Source organism: Spea bombifrons, chromosome 5 (genome assembly GCF_027358695.1).
Source record: "Spea bombifrons isolate aSpeBom1 chromosome 5, aSpeBom1.2.pri, whole genome shotgun sequence".
NCBI classification, from domain to species: Eukaryota; Metazoa; Chordata; class Amphibia; order Anura; family Pelobatidae; genus Spea; species Spea bombifrons.
The window spans coordinates 42976817-42996747 of NC_071091.1; the positions used below are offsets into that span (position 1 = coordinate 42976817).

Here is a 19931-nt window from a genome sequence, read left to right on the forward strand (position 1 = left end):
AACAAAACTTAGAAATATCCTGCAGGCACCCTGGAACAGGCATGAAACATAGCACTGGAATCATGTGCAGGATGGTGCAGGCTGGGAGTATGGAAGCTAAGCAGAGTATCAATAGAAACGTAGAAAGCAAGGGCAGAGCAAGGAGAAAGGAGGACAGAGCAAGGAACAGGGAGCCCGAGCAAGGAACATAACCATACAAGACATACATGATACAGGGCACAACAAAGGACAGGGAACAAAGCAAGGAACACAGGGGAAGGAGTGAGGAGCCAGAAACCTCGGACGCTTCTCCTTTAAGCAAGGATAGGACTACTTAACTGGGACATGGGGAGAGGAGAGAGGAACCGAAATCCTCAGATGATACAGGGAAGGAGGGCAAAGGTACATAAGAGACAGACAAACATGAATACAGGAACTAGCCTAGGACTATGAGATAACAATTGGAGATTCCGTCACATCTTATTGCCATAGTATGCTTAGCCCACCACTACGCCAAAGTACTCCAATGACGGTGGGTCCTAACGCTAAGCCCTGCATACGAAAGTACTGATACACTAAACATTGAATCCAAACACAGAACCGAGAAGGACATACCTTTAGACTACAGACTGAGACAAGCAGAACAAACGGGTGGGACACACCTTATAAAGGAAACAGAGCTGAAGCAAAGAGCTGAAGCAGAAGCAAGGAATGGAAGATCAGAACAGAGCAAAAGGAAATCCAGGAATGGATCGAAGCAAAACAGGGAAACTGAAGCAAGAGCGAGATATGCAGCTCCACAGCCTGGGTAGGACGTGACACCTTTAATCATATATATATATATATGATCACCATGTTTCTTCCACCATGTGAGTTAAGCCTTGGGTGACATGCTTTATGTGAGGTATGCAGGGTTTGGAGCGTAGCGCTGTGAGACACCAGATATGCAATAGACGCAAACAGGCAATATAAGGAATATCAGCAAGTTTATTCCACTGAATAGTAAAAGGCATAAACGGTACCCTGTAGCAATCCTGAGGTCAAGGGTAGGAGAAGTATATCAAAGTCCATAAACAAGCCAAGGTCAAGGGTAGGAGAAGTATGTCAAAGTCCATAAACAAGCCGAGGTCAAAAGTCCAGTAAATCCAAAAAGGGGAATCAGCAAACAGGTTCAAACCGGTTCAAACAAGTTCAAACAGGTTCAAACAGGTAACAGCAAACAGGTATGCAGGGACTTGAACAATCAAGTAATGAGGCATAGGTGCTGTGGGTTTAAATAGCCCTCTAGAAATCAGCTCCAATAACAGAGACCCATCACTCCTCAATATGTCCAATGGAGTAGTGATTGTCAATCACTATTCGTCCCGCCCCTAGCCAGGACTTTCTCATTATTGGCGGCGCAGGCCACGCCTCCCCGCCATCACTCCACGTGTGGCGTTTCTCCTGTGCGGCATTCGCGATGTCCCACGACTCCTCCATCAGGTGGAGACCTCTGCTGCCGCCGGGGGATTGAGGTAGGACTTTATTTTACCTCATTTCTTATGTGGCTGTCAGCATTATGTATTCTCTCTGATGTTACGGTCTTTGTACCATTACTTGTTGTACACAATCTTGAAAAAAAAATGAAAAGTCACGACAGATATCACCTACTTTTTAAACATAAAAAAGTGAGTCTACAGACAGAACCCTAAGAAATACAGAAACTCCATGTACCATTTTTGTGCAGTTGGGGACTTTTCAGAATCAAAAAATCTAACAAATCACATCTACTGATAGACCCTTATCTCTATTTTTACTCACCTCTTAATGTAGTTTATGAACTTAGTCCGACATGACCTGTCTATGTCTTCTTTTCCAGAGCTCCCCTCCTTGTCTTGCCTATGCTTGTTCTTCACTTCTCCTGTCTTCTGTATTCTTCTTTTTTTGGTTTCCTTCTCCCCACTATACGCCCAGTTAACACTTCTCTGTCTCCATGGATCCTTCTACGTTACTCTCAACTCTTACTACCACGAAAGGGCAGAGCCATGGTGAACCTCATGGTTAACCGAGCGGGTCTGGGAGAAACAGACCAAGAAATAAGACAGAACAAGAAGAGGAAAGGGAATACGGGAAGATGGGGGACAGTGAAGCGGTTGGTGGAGAAGGTAGAGGGACACTGGGAGAGAGTTAAAAAAAAAAAAAGGAAATGCAAAAAAATATTCGCCAGTCTCTGCTTTATTTTCGTTTGTTTCATTGGGATCCCTCCTCATTTTCCAGCGTTTGTATGAATGCACAAATCTATGGTTTACCCTGTCATAGTATTGATTAATTGATTTATATAAAAAATCTAATCTATTGGTTGTTACAAACCTTTAAGTGTAAGCTATAGGAGCCAAATATATATAAGATACATTTGCTGTGGTTCGGCAGAACATTTTTTATGTGTATTTTTACTTAATGGCATTCATTATTTATTAATACATAGTTTTTTTAACTACCAGTTTTTTTATTTGAAATTTGAAGCCACTCTTCTTTGTTTTTAGCTTGGATGCATACCCTGGATATGGAGTACAAATAATAGGACTTCGATTGTAATAATTTCTTCTAAAGGAAAGAATAAAACTATGGATGAACATCCATGTGATGAAACTCATTATGCTTTCTTATCCTGCATAGTGAGCACTTTAACACTGGCAATCTTTTTACGGATTTCTTCACTGACAAAGAATATCTTACTTCTTTTTGCTACAATTTTATACATATTCATATTGGAGCTCAGTGGATATAGGACATCTATGGGGTAAGCGTTACCATTTTTTAACATGAATACATAACATTTAACCTATTTTTTGTTTTTAGATTTCAAGAAGTAAAGTTTAATAAGGTATATAAATGCATCTTGATATGCATCCTAAAAATTTCAAATGTAAAGGTGTCTTTTGATTGATTTTGGAAATTGCTAATTATTATTTTCCTTATTTTCTTGTGTGTTTATAACCAAGTATCATGGTTTTTTCTTACATTCAGAAAGTCGGTTTATGGTAATATTTCCTACATGAGACAAATATGAGAAAATCTAGGTCACCGTAGCCCCAATATATGGCAGACATTGACACCTTGGCCCCTGCTGCCAATATCATGCCTCGACATTGAGGCATTACAGCAACACTGTTTGGGTGGAGAAAGTGATCGTAGGTCGTGTTCTACACCTGTTTAACATCATGTCAATTGTCGCCAACATGATGTTTTTCTGTGACATGCCTGGCAAGTCCGTTGTTCTGAAGGGGTTTCACGTTGTTGAATATGCGTTCCTTTACTTCCTACTAACCCTGGAGTTTCCAAATCAGATTAAGACACTGAAATCTCCATAGTAGTCTTATTAAGCACAATTTCTACTGTATTCACAGCTATTAAAACTCATTCTATTACATCTCATTTTATTTCAAAATCGTGTTATTTCTACCGAACGATGAATATGTCTTTTCATATTTTGTAAATACTTCGTACATTGTGAAAATATAGATGACGTTTTCCACTCCTTCAGTCCTGGGGGTTTTCATAACCAAAAGAGCAAAATATTTTTTGTCATTTTTACCATATGTTTGTTAAATCATGATTCCTCTTTCACATATTTCACAAACACGCAGAAATTATACATCATTTTGTTCAGGAGAAATGGGGCTGCCTTTTAAAATAAAAGTACATAAAACATAAAATTTATAGTGATTATACAAACAAAAATGTAATCTTTGCAATCTTACTCAAATTGGTTTCTATACTATAAGCTCCACAGCTGAACAATTCATGTTCCTCAAAATCTCCTGATGTTACGGTCATATCCCAGTCATATTGGGGATCTCATACATTTTTATGCCACTGAAGTCATGGTGATATCACTGAGCCCCCAATCATTTATTTATCTTTTTATTTAATTTATAATTCATTTTTTCAGCCTAATTTTTTAAAAATATTTTTTCCATCTCCTCCTCCTTATCTGTTTGTGCTGATTCAACCAGCAGGGCTCCATAGCCTTGCATTGAAGATTACAATCAGCAAGCAGAGACCAGTGGCGTCGGCGGGGGGGGCCAGAGGGGGCCATGGCCCCCCTACATCATGCTGTGCCCCCCCGTGTGCCCCCCCAATTGAAACGCCGTCTTTTTTTTTTTTTAATAGACGCGGAGGAGAGAGAGAGGCGCCGAACGATCGCTGAGGAATACGTTTTCAGAAACCGTTCGGCGCCTCTCACTCTTCTCCACGAGGCCTCTGCCTTGGTCGCAGTGCCGGCATTTCAAGTTGAGCTACGGTATATGAAGTCATATCCGGTGCTCAACAGTGAAGCCGCGTACACTGCGGCAGAGACAGGGACTTCGCGATCGCACCGCTGGACTTCTACAAGCCCAAGGTAAGTGAACTTCGAAGGGGGGAGAGGGAAGAAAGTTAGGAGGGGGTTAGAGAGTGAGAAGAGGTAGATTGGGAGGGAGAGGGGATAGACAGGATAGATTGGGAGGGAGAGGGGATAGATAGGATAGATTGGGAGGGAGAGAGGATTGATAGGATTGATTGGGAGGGAGAGGGGATAGATAGGATAGATTGGGAGGGAGAGGGGATAGATAGGATAGATTGGGATGGAGAGGGGATATATAGGATTGATTGGGAGGGAGAGAGGATAGTTGGGATAGATTGGGAGGGAGAGGGGATAGATTTGGAGTGAGAGGGGATAGATAGGATTGATTGGGAGGGAGAGGGGATTGATAGGATTGATTGGGAGGGAGAGGGGATAGATTGGATAGATTGAGAGGGAGAGGGGATAGATAGGATAGATTGGGAGGGAGAGGGGATAGATAGGATTGATTGGGAGAGAGAGGGGATAGATAGGATAGATTGGGAGGGAGAGGGGATAGATTGGGAGGGAGAGGGGATAGATAGGATTGATTGGGAGGGAGAGGGGATAGATAGGATAGATTGGGAGGGAGAGGGGGTAGATAGGATAGATTGGGAAGGAGAGGGGGTAGATAGGATTGATTAGGAGGAAGAGGGGATAGATAGGATAGATTGGGAGGGAGAGGGGATAGATAGGATTGATTGGGAGGGAGAGGGGGTAGATAGGATAGATTGGGAGGGAGAGGGGGTAGATAGGAAGGGAGAGGTGGTAGATAGGATAGATAAGGAGGGAGAGGTGGTAGGGAGAGAGGGAGAGGTGGTAGGGAGGGAGAGGGGCTAATATGTATTGGCAGCAGGAACTAATATTAACATATATTGGCAGCAGGGGCTAATATTAATATTTATTAGCAGCAGGGTCTAGTATTTATATTCATATTGGCAGCAGGGTCTATTATTTATATATATATCGGCAGCAGGGGCTAATATTAATATATATTGGCTGCAGGGGCTAATTATATATATTGGCTGCAGGGGCTAATTATATATATTGGCTGCAGGGACTAATAATATATATTGGCAGTAGGGGCTAATATTAATATATATCGGCAGCAGGGTATAATTTTTATGTATATCGGCAGCAGGGTATCATATAAGTATATATACAGCAGGGGCTAATATCAATATATATCCACAGCAGGGGTTAATATTAATAGATATAGGAAGCAGGGTGTAATATTTCTATATATCGGCAGCAGGGTCTAATATTTATACATATTGTCAGCAGGGGCTAATATTAACGAATGAAAAATTTCAATCACAGTCTTTACTATTATGTAGTTAAAAATGCACGTCTAACGTGTGTATGTATATGTATATATATATATATATATATATGTGCCGTTTTATATTTGGCCCCCCTACTTTGGTCCCTGGCCCCCATGTGCCCCCCTAAATATGAAAGCTGGAGACGCCACTGGCAGAGACGCAATAGGATAAGTCTGTAGGAAGAAAGTGCGGGGCCGGCCTGACAATGGAGCCAAGTGGGGCAACCCCTCCAGGCGGCACTTTTGCACTTTTTTTTTATTAAGCCGAGAAGAGAGAGAGAAAGGGCGCAGAGTGGTTTTCGCTTACCAAGTTGTCGGTACCCGCTCGGCGCCCCTCTCTCTCTCCTCTGCGAGCCCTCTAGCTCGGTCTCGGTGCCGGCTTGTAATGTTGAGCGCCGGAAGATGACGTCAGCATTACAAGCCGGCACCGAGACCGAGCAGGGAGACTCACCGCAGGACTGCTGAAAGATAAGTACGAGGGGGGGGCGGCAGGGAGAGGAAGGGTAGATAATGGGGGGAGCGGCAGGGAGAGGAAGGGTAGATAATGGGGGGGCGGTATTTTAAACTTCGCTCCAGGCGGCATTTTGTCTTGGGCCGGCCCTGAGAAAGTGGTGCTGGTTTCTGCGGACAGGGGAGATGTCTCTGCCGCTGCAACAATGTCAGGATGTCTCAGTTCTTCCTGATGGTTGTGGTAGATTTTAGTCCCAAGGATAGGGAGGACTTATACTGTTTAAATACAAAATGACAATATATTTAAAATACAAATAATACAATAAGTATTAAATACAAATTTAGTTAAAAATTGTATATACTGATTGCAGATGACCTACCGTATTTCATCTGAAAATACGGATGAAAGATTTTGTTAGATTGTTAGATGTAATGCCTAAATTATGTAGCTTTTACTACTAGTGATTGGATATAGTGTTATTTAAATTTTTTCCATTTTTTTATTATTTCTTTATATTTTCTTATCACATTGGGATTAGAAAGCTGGGCTACATTGATTTGCATGGTTGAATGCAGTACCTGTATTCAACCTGCAATAGGAACCAGATTTCTTAGGAGGGTCTAGAGAGACCGGTCCTCATGAAAACTTGTTTATTTTTTTAAAGGACACCACCATCTTGCAAGAGGCAAAATCTCTTGCAGTGGAGCTTGTGATCAATCTCCAGAGTGGTCACAGTGGATCGGGGGTGGGTGTTAGGTGTTGCTGAATGCCTTGCTATCAAGGAATTTCAGCGACACCATTAAAGCGATCATTGATCACCTCTGTTAGATATTCTTTGTCTTAAATATCTAAACTTCTTATCAAAATGTATAGAACTGATGAGAGTAAGTGAGGGAGATACACCTTCCATTTTGGTAAAAGAAAGATGGGAAAAAGATCTAAGTATTATAATTTCAACAGATCAATGGCTGAATATGTATAGACAACTCTTCCCTAGAATTCATGACCTTTCATTACTAGAGATCCACTTTAAAGTCGTTAATAAATGGTATAGGGTCCCCACCAAAATTACTCGTATGTTTACATCTTGCTCAAATATCTGTTGGCGATGCGGGCAGGCGGAGGGAACCTACCTGCATATATGGTGGACATGTCCAATAGTGTCTAAATTTTGGGCAGACATTCTAGTTTTTTTGAAAACTGTTGACGATATAAATATGCCGAACTTACCTTCATCTTTTATATTCCATCAAGGTTGGCCCTCGATGTCTCCGTCTCAACTAAACTTAACGATACACACATGTTTGGCAGCTAAGAGATGTATCGCTAGGGAATGGAAACAAGCTAGACATTTTGTTTGGTCTCATTTTGAGAAACAACTGATTTATCAAATAACTATGGAAAGGGAGATTTCTCAAATGCTTCATATATCCTTAAAAAAATTCGTAATTGGGACACTTGCCTCCAAAAAATCAATCGACTACGCCCTTAAATGGACTAAAATCCCTTCTCAACTCTGGTACTTATAAGTAATCCTCGCCTTTGCCCCAGCTCCATCTCGTCAAAATTTTTATTTGTTCCACTATTCATTTTCTTTGTTTGTTTGTTGGTTATATAGCTGATACGGTGAAGATTAATTGAATGATTCTCTTCACTTTTGTTCTTCACCACTTGCTATGGTTATTGACAGACTGTATATAACATTGAATCTTTTTTAATTGTCCAACACAGAGGTTGTTTCTCTGTGCTGGTATTTGTCATTTTTTCTACCTTTGTCAAATAAAAAAAAAAAAAAAATCTAAACTTTTCCAGTGACCAAACAGCAATCAAGACCACAGCTTCTAAGTCTTCTTAAGTAGATTTATTCCGTAACAAAGTAATAAACATACATTACTGATTGATGAACAGGTGGTGGTCATAGGTATTGTAGGCTCAGTATTCTTGGTGAAATGAAGGAGAAAGAAGGAAAGAAAGAAAGAAAGAAAGAAAGAAAGAAAGAAAGAAAGAAAGAAAGAAAGAAAGAAAGAAAGAAAGACATACCCTTGGAGCCATGAGTATGTATACCCCTTTACCTTCAGTTAGGGTATAAGTTACTATATATATATGGGCAATATGTGAATTTAAGGAATCCTATTGGAGCAGTCATAGGAGACACTGGCATTCCACAGAAGACCCTCTAAGCTATGTCACATAATTGATAACATATGTTCCTAGCACTCAAGTTGCATTCAGACCTAAAGTGTGAAGAACAGAACAAAAGTATAACAATGATTTACTACAACCTCCTAAACTCTTTTAAAATGGCTGTCCGCCACCATGCAGTTTATGGTGGACATTGATGTCCCGGGATGGGGTCACACATGGTACCCCTGATGCTGACCCCTGAAAGCAGGCCCTTGGAGCCATGAGTATGTATACCCCTATACCTTCAGTTAGGGTATAAGTTACTATATAGATGAGCAATATGTGAATTTAAGGAATCCTATTGGAGCAGTCATAGGAGACACTGGCATTCCACAGAAGACCCTCTAAGCTATGTCACATAATTGATAACATATGTTCCTAGCACTCAAGTTGCATTCAGGCCTAAAGTGTGAAGAACAGAACAAAAGTATAACAATGATTTGCTACAACCTCCTAAACTCTTTTAAAATGGCTGTCCGCCACCATGCAGTTTATGGTGGACATTGATGTCCCGGGATGGGGTCACACATGGTACCCCTGATGCTGATCTCAATGTTTCTGAATGCTTTGACATTTAGGCATTAAAGCAGCATTGTTTAAGCAGAGCTTGTTTAATGCCATGGCGTACCAGGCACGTCATTGGTGGTTAAGTAACTGCTTTTGTCTGTTGTGGCTGGCACGTCTCTGGTTGTTAGGGGTTAAGATAAGGAGAGAAAGAAAAGTGAGCCAAAACAGACAAATGAATGACTAATAAGTTGGGATGGAGTGTCCACCTAACCAAGGGGTTTAAGCCTCCAGACAATGACAAGGAGCCAGGCCTTTTTAATTCTGTCTGCATTGTAAAGGCAGGGCTGCACAGGTGGGTCATGGAGGCTAATAACTTGGGTTTAAAAAACACTGCAGTTTTGGACCTTGCATAGAAGCCAGGGCGAGAAGTCTCCAGGTTGGGAGTGGATGTGACCTGGTGGGGTCCCAATAGAAAACTTATTGAAGTAAGTTTTACAGCATCCTAAGAAGTGTTATTATTTTATTTGCTGATTATTGACAAGCAGTGAGTCTCTATTGTTAAAATACTGTTTATTTGGCTGCAGAGTGAAACACAAATCTAATATATGCACACTAACTCTCCATCTCTCCCATATTTAGTGAAGCCTCCACATCCTATTCACCCCAGAGGGTCAAGGGTGGAATATATTTTTCTATTTCAAATGTGAACACATGTGTGGTTTTCGGAATAATAATACATGTATATGGTTTTTTAAATAAAAGAAATAACTAAAGTTATAGGAAAGATATAATGTAAAGTTACTTCTATTGTTCTATGACTTCTTAATACTGGCCATATCTAATGTGTTTCAAAGTCATGCTAACATTTGTATATATAACATATTTTTTCAGTTTCTGATAATAAATGCTTTCTTTTCTTTTTTTCTATCCTAAAGAAAATCCCTTTATATCCAAGGATATGAACCGATCATTTCCTTTTTGTTGTTTTCTTGTGCTTTGGCACTACACTCCAGGCAGGTGGATCTAAAGTTACGGTTAGACTTCCTCTGGGCTACTCAGGTAAGAAAACCAATTCTATTCAGCAAATTAATACACAGAAGTAAGACCTTTTTGCCATGTTTCTATGTTCCTTGCACATCTTATAATATTGTGGAATGAAAGGTTTATCGTACAAATCTAAACTGTACATACTGTAATAAACATTGAGGCTGCTCCACATATCCATCACCCCTTCAGTTAAGTCTTTATTACATTTACTAACCAAATCTCAGGGGTTCTGTGGACCTCCAGCTCCTGGGCTGTTTAGGACATTGATAAGCAGTTTTGTAGCACAGATGGCACAGACAAACTGTTTAAGGGCAATAATAAGCTGTTGGAGAAAATTATGGCACAGGCCAGCTGTTTGGAGCAAAGATGGCACAGGAGGAAAGCTGTTTTTGGGACAAAGATGGTAAGGAGTTTTGGGGCAAATATTACACAGGCATTCTGTTTAGGGGCAAATATGGCACTGATAAGGTGTTTTGGGGGCAAAGAGGGCACTCACCAGTGTTCCCTCTCACCAGTGTTCCCTCTAAGCTGTGCGCTTGTGCGCGCGCACATAGCTTTCAGAGGGAGCGCACACGAACAAAAATTGTGTGCACAACCAGTAGCGTACCAAAGGGGGGGGGGTCCGCTACCGGTTGTGTGCACAGCACCTCTCCAGAGACGGACAGTAATGTCCGCCTCTAGTGGAGCAAGCTCGGTTGGGGAGATCAAGGATCTCCCTCCAACCGGCTTAAAATCAATCAATGGAGCGGGAGGTCTGTTAATACAGACCTCCGATCCTGCTTCCTTGCGATGCGCGCGGCAACTAATGCTGTGCGTCGGGATTTGATGTCAGATCCCGGCGCACAGCACTGAAGCCACGCCACCAGGGCCGGCCTTAGGGGTGTGCGACCGCCCAGGACTTAAAACATCGGGGTTTTTTTTGTTTGTTTTTAAAAACTTTATTTAACATCATTCATGTTAAATAAAGTTTAAAAAAAAAACAATAAAAGAAACGATGCTTTAATCTAAGCCCCTTACTCTCCGTGACTCCGGCAACAAGGTAAGTGGGGGGGGGTGTAGTTTGAAGGGGCATGGGGGGTGTAGTTTGAAGGGGCATAGGGGGGATGTAGTTTGAAGGGGCAGAGGGGGGGTAGTTTGAAGGGGCAGAGGGGAGGGGTAGTTTGAGGGGGGTTAGTTTGAAGGGGCAGAGAGGGGGGGTTGTGAGGGGGGGCGCCAGAGGAGTAGTCCGCACAGGGCGCCACAACTCCTAAGGCCGGCTCTGACGCCCACCGTCTTTACTGTACCAGAAGGAGAGGACATAGAAGAGGAAGAAGGAAGAGGAGGTAACAGAGACAGAGAAAAGGTAGGAAAACATTCTGTGAGAGTGAATTAATAAGTGTGTGAGAGTGATGGGTGTTATGCTGTAGTGTGTGTGTGTGATAGCATGGATGTGTAAGTGTGTGTGGGGGGGATAGCATGGCATAGGGAGGCTGTAATCATATTCCTATCATGCTCAGGTTCCAGCATGTACTGGCTGCCTGGGCATGATAGGAGTGAGATTGCTGGTAGCAATTATATATTTTTTTATTCAATTTTGGTGTGTTAAAAGTAGGTAACACACCAAAATTGGACACAATTGTTGTTGATTTTTTTGTCTAATTTTGTTTTTACTTTTAATAAAAGTGTTTTTTTTTGTTTTTGTTTTTAAATGTGTGAGGGGGTCATTTTCAGTTTCAGTCAAGTGAATGCTAAATTTTCAGGTCCAGAGTTTTCATTTCGGTGCATCCCTATATAGATTAGATATATATAGTATATGTATATATATATATATAGTATATATATATGTATATATATAGTGTGTATATATATATATATATGTATATATATATATATATATATGTATATATATATATAGTGTGTGTGTGTGTGTGTGTGTGTGTGTGTGTGTGTGTGTGTGTATATATATATATATACTAGGCCAGACACTAAAGTGGTAGGCCTACACCACATCAATGTTTGGCTTAGTATATAGTGATTGGGGTTATGCTGCATTATTGTCAATGTCTGGCTTGTACCACGGTCAGTGTGTGCCTCAGTATATAGTGATAGATGTTCTGCTGTACCACCGGCAATGTTTGCCTCAGTATATAATGATAGCAGTTATGCTGTAACACCGTCAATGTCTGCCTCAGTATATAGTGATAGGTGTTATGTTGTACCACCGTCAATGTCTGCCTTAATAAATAATGATAACAGTTATGCTGTACCCCGTCAATGTTTGCCTAACGATAGAAGCTATGTAGTTTTAAAGTGTGTGTGGGTCCCACGTACAGGATCCGCCCCAGGTGCCAAATACTCTAGGTACGCCCCTGCGCACAACAGTTTTTCCCAAATTTGTTTTTATCCTTTATGCGGCCTGGAGCCTCCGCTAGTGATTCGCTCATAATTTACTTATGCAGTGAGAATTTCACCTTTAAAAAACATTACAGTAAGTAATACTGTTGTGTAACTAATACTACATTATCACACTATAATGTAGTGTTATTAACCATGAGCGAGCTGTACCAAAAATATAGAATAACAATTTAAATGTAACGTTTGCAGAAGCATATTGTGCGCACAAAATTTTGGCTCTGGGAAAATTTTTGCACAAGAGAAATTTTCTGTGCACACCACCTAAGAAAAATTAGAGGGAACATTGCTCACAACTATTTGAGGGCAAAGCTGGCACTGTGGATGGCCATTCCACATATACACCACCCCTTCAGTAAAGTCAAATCTTCCTTACATTAAGTCCGGACTGGGAATGAAAAGCAGCCCTGGAACAGCCCTAATGAACAGTAATACATGTATTTTAACATTTTTGGTATGTATTATGCAGTTAGTCAGCATATGTTACATACAAACAGAAATGTGGAAACCAATAGCCATTTTAAGGTCCCCCCTTAATTCATAATGCACCTTACTTATAGATATGCCCCTCTGCTCCCCTGAAATGCCACTCTGCCTCCTGATACGCCACTCTGACCCCCAGATATGCCACTCTGCCCCGCATATATGCTTTATGCCCCCTAGAAATACCACTCTGCCTCCTGATATGCCACTCCCCCCACACACATGACTTACCAATGCATCCCCAAACTCCCTGGTGTCTAGCAGGGCTAAATGAGAAAGAAAAAAAGAAAAAACACCTGACTGGCGCCCGGAACGGCATGTCCCGGGCTTCAGGCGATACAAATTGTGCAACCCTGTGCTAAACTCCAATTATAGGCCACACCCCTACTTTAAAGACTGCCACACCAACACTCAAACACACGCTCAAGGACAGGTTCTACCACACCAACACCCAAACACACACATCTGGACAGGCTAAGCTACAACAAAGCAAAAAACATTTTTCTACAATGCTTTGTCATTAACCCCTCTTTTATATTTTTGTCCCTTGTGTAATAATGCCCCAGGCAGGCCCCCCTTTAGTATTAATTAGTGTTTCCTCCCCCCACACAAACTTGTGTACGTTTATCCCCCCACACACTGGTGTATTGATTTATGTGATGCCCCCCCAGCCAGACCCCCCTTAGTATTGATTTATGGATTTTCTAAAAATTCTGTCAGCTCGTGGGCAATGTTCCCTCTAATTTTTCTTAGGTGGTGTGCGCAGAAAATTTCTCTTGTGCAAAAATTTTCCCAGAGCCAAAATTTTGTGCGCACAATATGCTTCTGCAAATGTTAAATTTAAATTGTTATTCTATATTTTCCGTGCAGCTCTTTCATAGTTAATAACACATTATAGTGTGATAATATAGTATTAGTTACACAACAGTATTACTTACTGTAATGTTTTTTTTAAAGGTGAAAGTCTCAATGCATAAGTAAATTATGAGCGAATCACAAGCAGAGGCTCCGGACCGCATAAAAAATAAAAAACTGTTGTGCGCAGGGGCGTACCTAGAGTATATGGCACCCTCTCACACACACTTTAAAACTGCATAGCTTCTATCGTTAGGCAAACATTGACAGGGGTACAGCATAACTGTTATCATTATATACTAAGGCAGACATTGACGGTGGTATAACATAACTGTTATCATTATATACTGAGGCAGACATTGACGGTGTTACAGCATAACTGCTGTCATTTTATTTTATTTTTTTTATATTTAATTTTATTTGCGTTTTAAAAATAAGTACAGAGAATTCGATTGTATCTTTGACAAGCGAATTTTACAAAGACACAGAAAAAAATACATACAAATTAACAAAATTAAAATTTCCGTTGGATCACGAACCTTATTTTCAATACACTTTCTTTTATGGTCCCCGTATCACCAGGGTTTATTATACCTATTGATTAAGTTCATTATTAAGTTATTGATTAAGTTGCTTGAAATTGTTTAATATTAATCTAATTTGCCCTTTTGTAATTGGTCTACCCAGCCGTTCCAGAAGAGATATTTTTCTCTACGAAAGATTGGGTAGGTGTCACGTACAAGTAGTTAGGAGACACCGTGGTCAGGTAGGACTCCAGGACAGAACAGGTCAAACAAGCCGAGGTCAGGTTTCTGGAGAGCAGGATAGTCATATAACGTAGCCGAGGTCAGGATTCAGGAAAACAGGATAAACGTAAACGTAGCCGAGGTCAGGAATCAGGAACACAACGAAGTCAGACAAGCCGGGATCATACACGAGAATACAGGAACCAAAACGCTATCTGGGTGCTAGCACAAGGCATAGACGACCATCAGAAGGCAAGGTGAAACTGGTCTGAGGGGTTTAAATGGAGAACCGCAGAGGAAGTCTGAATCTCCCATCAGCCCCTCATGACATCACTTCCGGTGTCTGTGACTCGCGGCCATCTTGTGGATGGCGTAATCTCCCTTCATAAATTCCTCTAGTATGCGAGTTCGCCACTAGAGGTCGCGCATGCGCAGCAGCAGGACGCCGTGTACCAGGAGGTCTGCCTCTCCTGCGCGGCACTTCAGAGGAAGGCAGCGGAAGCGGCCTTGCGGTGGAGGGGGGTCTCCCTCTCCCTCGTGGCGGCTGCTGCGGAGGTGGCCGTGCGGTGGAGGGGGGTCTCCCTCTCCTTCGTGGCGGCTGCTGCGGAGGTGGCCGTGCAGTGGAGGGGGGTCTCCCTCTCCCTCTTGTCGGCTGCTGCGGAGGTGGCCGTGCGGTGGAGGGGGGTCTCCCTCTCCCTCTTGTCGGCTGCTGCGGAGGTGGCCGTGCGGTGGAGGGGGGTCTCCCTCTCCCTCGTGCCGGCTGCTGCGGAGGTGGCCGTGCGGTGGAGGGGGGTCTCCCTCTCCTGCGTGGCGGCTGCTGCGGCGACGTGGGAACCGAGGACGGGTAAGTAACAGTATCCCCCCTCAAAAGGGCGCCCTCAGGGCGACCACCAGGACGCGACGGGTGTCTAGCGTGGAATGCACGTATCAATCTTGGCACAGCAAGGCGTGCCGCTGGTATCCAGGAACGCTCCTCGGGACCGAGACCTCTCCACTGCACCAGGTATTGTAGGCTGCCTTGCTGCCGCCGGGAATCGAGAATGACCCGCGGAGTGCGTCTCTCGGAAGCCCTCTGGGCAGTCTCAGTCGTAGAACGTTCGCCTCGGGTAAACTGGTTACAGACCAAAGGTTTCAGCAAGGAGGTGTGAAATACTCTAGGAATGCGAAGAGTCCTGGGCAGCGAGAGTTCATAGGCCACTGGGTTGATCCGACGCAGAACCGGAAAGGGTCCAATAAACCTCGGAGCCAATTTCATGGAGGGAACCCGGAGTCTCAGGAACCGCGTAGATAGCCACACCCTATCGCCAGGCCGATACGATGGGTTGGGTGAACGCCTCTTGTTGGCCTGACTTTGTTGAAGCTGGGCAGCGCGTTCCAGTGCAGAATGGACAGAAGCCCAGGTGGCACGGATAGAAGCAAGTCTTCCCTCCAGGTCCGGAACAGGCGATACTGGTACTGTATCCGGAAGAGACTGTGGGTGAAGACCATACAGACAGAAAAATGGAGAGATTCCGGTGGACTCCTGGAGCGTGTTGTTCCTGGCAAACTCCGCGAACGGCAGTAGATCGACCCAGTCATCCTGGTGGTCATTAATGAAGAGACGCAGGTATTGCTCTAGATGTTGATTAGCCCTCTCAACCAGACCGTTCGTTTGAGGGTGATAAGCCGAGGAGAAGGCTAAGGTGATGCCCAAGGATCTCGTGAATTCGCGCCAGAATCTTGCTATGAATTGCGTCCCCCTGTCTGACACAATTTCCGAAGGCACTCCGTGGAGCCGCACAATCTCCCGGATAAAAATGTCTGCCAAGGTGGAGGCGCTGGGCAATTTCCGTAGCGGAACAAAGTGAGCCATCTTTGAGAACCGGTCAACCACTACAAGAATCACGGTATGTCCCCTGGACGAAGGCAACTCGACAATAAAATCCATGGCCACATGAGTCCAGGGGACAGAGGGACAAGGCAGAGGCCGAAGGAGTCCAGCAGGCCGAGTGCGAGAGGACTTGTTAGCTGCACACCTGGTACACGATTGGATGAAAGCCGTAACATCCCTGCCCCAGTGAGGCCACCAAAAAGTCCGAGAAAGTAAGTCCTTGGTGCGCGCCACTCCCGCATGTCCCGAGGTTCTGGCGCCATGGAGTGTGCGAAGGATAGGCACCCGCAAACTGGGAGGGACGTACAGTTTCCCTGGAGGCCTGGAATCCGGAGCTTGACCCTGAGAGCGAGTGATGCGATCCAGGAGAGGTGCATAACCTCGTAATTGAATGGCTGCCACGACCTTGGTAGAAGGGACAATCGGTTCAGGCTCCCTGCTCTCCTCCTCTGGTCGTACATGCATGCGGGACAAAGCGTCAGCCTTAGTGTTCTTTGATCCGGGACGGTACGTCAGCACAAAGGGAAAGCGGGAGAGGAAGAGCGCCCATCTAGCTTGACGTGGATTGAGACACTTGGCAGATTCCATGTATTGGAGGTTCTTATGATCGGTCAGGATCAAGGTAGGTACCGAAGCCCCCTCCAAAAGGTGACGCCACTCCTCCAGGGCCAGAATAACCGCCAACAGCTCCTTATTGCCGATATCATAATTCCTTTCGGCTGTGGAGAAGTGTCTGGAGAAAAAGCCGCAAGGATGTAGTGGACCACTGTACGAAGCACGTTGCGAGAGCACCGCTCCAACCCCGGATTCGGAAGCATCCACCTCGAGGACAAACGGCAGAAGAGGATTGGGATGCCGTAACACCGGAGCCGTCGTGAATTTCTCTTTGAGAAGGGTGAACGCAGAAACGGCCTCGGAAGACCACTCGGAGACATTGGCCCCTTTCTTGGTCAAGTCCGTAAGCGGTGCAACAATCCTTGAGTAGTTACGGATGAAGCGCCTGTAGTAATTGGCAAACCCCAGGAAACGTTTAAGAGCCTTGAGACCCATTGGGCGTGGCCAGTCTTTGATCGCCAGTACTTTAGATGGATCCATGTCGAACCTCTCAGGAGTGATGATGTACCCCAAGAAAGTCACTTTACGGGTCTCAAAGACGCACTTGTCTAATTTAGCAAACAGTCCGTGTCGTCGAAGACAACTCAGTACTAGACGAACTTGTTCGCGATGGGTGGACAAGTCTGCAGAGTAGATCAGAATGTCGTCCAGATAGACAACGACAAACTGCTGGAGAAAGTCCCGGAGACAGTCGTTAATAAACTCCTGAAACACCGCCGGGGCATTGCACAGGCCGAACGGCATAACCAGGTACTCATAGTGTCCGGACCGTGTGTTGAATGCTGTCCTCCATTCATGGCCGGCACGGATACGGACCAAGTTGTAGGCCCCACGAAGATCCAACTTGGTAAAGATCTGGGCCCCACGTAACCTATCAAAGAGTTCGGAGATGAGGGGAATAGGATACGAATTGCGTCTCGTAATTCTATTCAGGCCCCTATAGTCGATACATGGCCTCAACTCCCCGTTCTTCTTCTTGACAAAAAAAAACCCAGCGCCAGCCGGGGAGGTAGACCGACGGATGAAACCCCGCTTCAGATTCTCCTCTATGTATGTCTCCATGGCCTTAGTCTCAGGAACAGACAAGGGGTAGACTCGGCCTCTGGGTGGCATGGTACCCGGAAGGAGATCAATAGGACAATCGTAAGGTCTGTGCGGGGGCAACTTTTCAGCCTCCTTCTTGTCAAACACATCAGCAAAGTCTCGGTATTGACTGGGAAGGGCTGTCGCGACGATCTCCGACGTAGTAGACACCATGGCCAGCCTGATGGGTTCGGTGCAGTGCTCCCCACAGGTATGACTCCAAGAAGTGATCTCTCCTGTCGTCCAATTGATGGTAGGATTGTGTGTCTGCAACCACGGAAACCCCAAAACGACTGGAGTAGAGGGAGAGCAGATAACCAGGAACTGAAGTCTCTCATTGTGAAGCATGCCTACGGAGAGTGTCACAGGTGTAGTAGTCTGAGTAACCTGAGCCGGGTGAAGCGGTCTGCCATCAATGGCCTCAAGTCTGACAGGCGTGTCTTTAGGCATGGTGGGAATGAGCTGCTGTACACAAAAACGGGCATCGATAAAGTTCTCTGCAGCTCCCGAGTCCAAAAAAGCCTCTGTGCAAACGGATCCCTCAGGCCAGGATACTCGAATCGGCACCGTCATCCGAGTGCCGCTAGAAACAGAGGACAGACGCAGCATACCCAAAGCAGGTCCTCTCTCACGTGCTCTCAAACTGTCCCGTTGCACCTGACGCTCGCGGAGACGAAGGTCGATCTGAGTTACGTAAGAAATTACAGAATCCAGATCAGAGGGAAGATCTCGAGCAGCGATCTCATCCTTTAAAGTCTCTGATAATCCATTCAGAAAAGCTGCAATAAGTGCCTCACCAGTCCAGTTCACCTCCGCCATAAGGGTGCGACATTCAATAGCATAGTCCATCAGAGGACGCTCCCCTTGACGAATGTTAAACAGAGAGGAAGAAGCGGTAGACCTCCTGCCTGGCACGTCGAATACAGAGCGTAGTGCAGAGACAAATTCCGAGTAGGAGCAAACTACTGGAGTACTCCTCTCCCATAAAGGAGATGCCCATGCCAGAGCCTTGTCGGTGAGGAGCGAAATAATGTACCCAACCTTGGCCCGGTCAGAAGCAAAGGCATAAGGTGAAAGTTCGAAATGTATTTCGCACTGATTCAGGAACCCCCGACAAGCAGCAGGATCTCCTCCGTAACGTTGTGGTGGTGGAAGATTCATAGGAACATGAACCACAGGAACTGGAGTCGGAGAAGGAACCGGTGGGGGCGCTACTGCTGGAGCGTGCATCTGTAGTCCGGGATCAGTGCGCTGAAGAAGCGTCTGGAGTGCCTGGGCAAACTGATCCAGACGATGATCCATCTCATCTAGACGATCCTCACAGGAACCTTGAAGTCCCACCGAAGCGGGTCTCATGATGGCCTTCTGATTCTGTCACGTACAAGTAGTTAGGAGACACCGTGGTCAGGTAGGACTCCAGGACAGAACAGGTCAAACAAGCCGAGGTCAGGTTTCCGGAGAGCAGGATAGTCATATAACGTAGCCGAGGTCAGGATTCAGGAAAACAGGATAAACGTAGCCGAGGTCAGGAATCAGGAACACAACGAAGTCAGACAAGCCGGGATCATACACGAGAATACAGGAACCAAAACGCTATCTGGGTGCTAGCACAAGGCATAGACGACCATCAGAAGGCAAGGTGAAACTGGTCTGAGGGGTTTAAATGGAGAACCGCAGAGGAAGTCTGAATCTCCCATCAGCCCCTCATGACATCACTTCCGGTGTCTGTGACTCGCGGCCATCTTGTGGATGGCGTAATCTCCCTTCATAAATTCCTCTAGTATGCGAGTTCGCCACTAGAGGTCGCGCATGCGCAGCAGCAGGACGCCGTGTACCAGGAGGTCTGCCTCTCCTGCGCGGCACTTCAGAGGAAGGCAGCGGAAGCGGCCTTGCGGTGGAGGGGGGTCTCCCTCTCCCTCGTGGCGGCTGCTGCGGAGGTGGCCGTGCGGTGGAGGGGGGTCTCCCTCTCCTTCGTGGCGGCTGCTGCGGAGGTGGCCGTGCAGTGGAGGGGGGTCTCCCTCTCCCTCTTGTCGGCT

The 19931-nt window shown here is 44.9% G+C and overlaps 1 protein-coding gene across 1 annotated transcript in view; it reads left to right on the plus strand.

The window, feature by feature from the left end:
* Positions 1 to 19931, plus strand: part of ADCY1 (adenylate cyclase 1) — an 854652-nt gene that overhangs the window by 572327 nt on the left and 262394 nt on the right. Inside the window, exons 13-15 of the mRNA XM_053467783.1 lie at positions 2502 to 2758; positions 8036 to 8058; positions 9761 to 9864. Coding sequence (XP_053323758.1) covers positions 2502 to 2758; positions 8036 to 8058; positions 9761 to 9864 — 384 coding nt within the window. The remainder of the gene's footprint in view (positions 1 to 2501; positions 2759 to 8035; positions 8059 to 9760; positions 9865 to 19931) is intronic.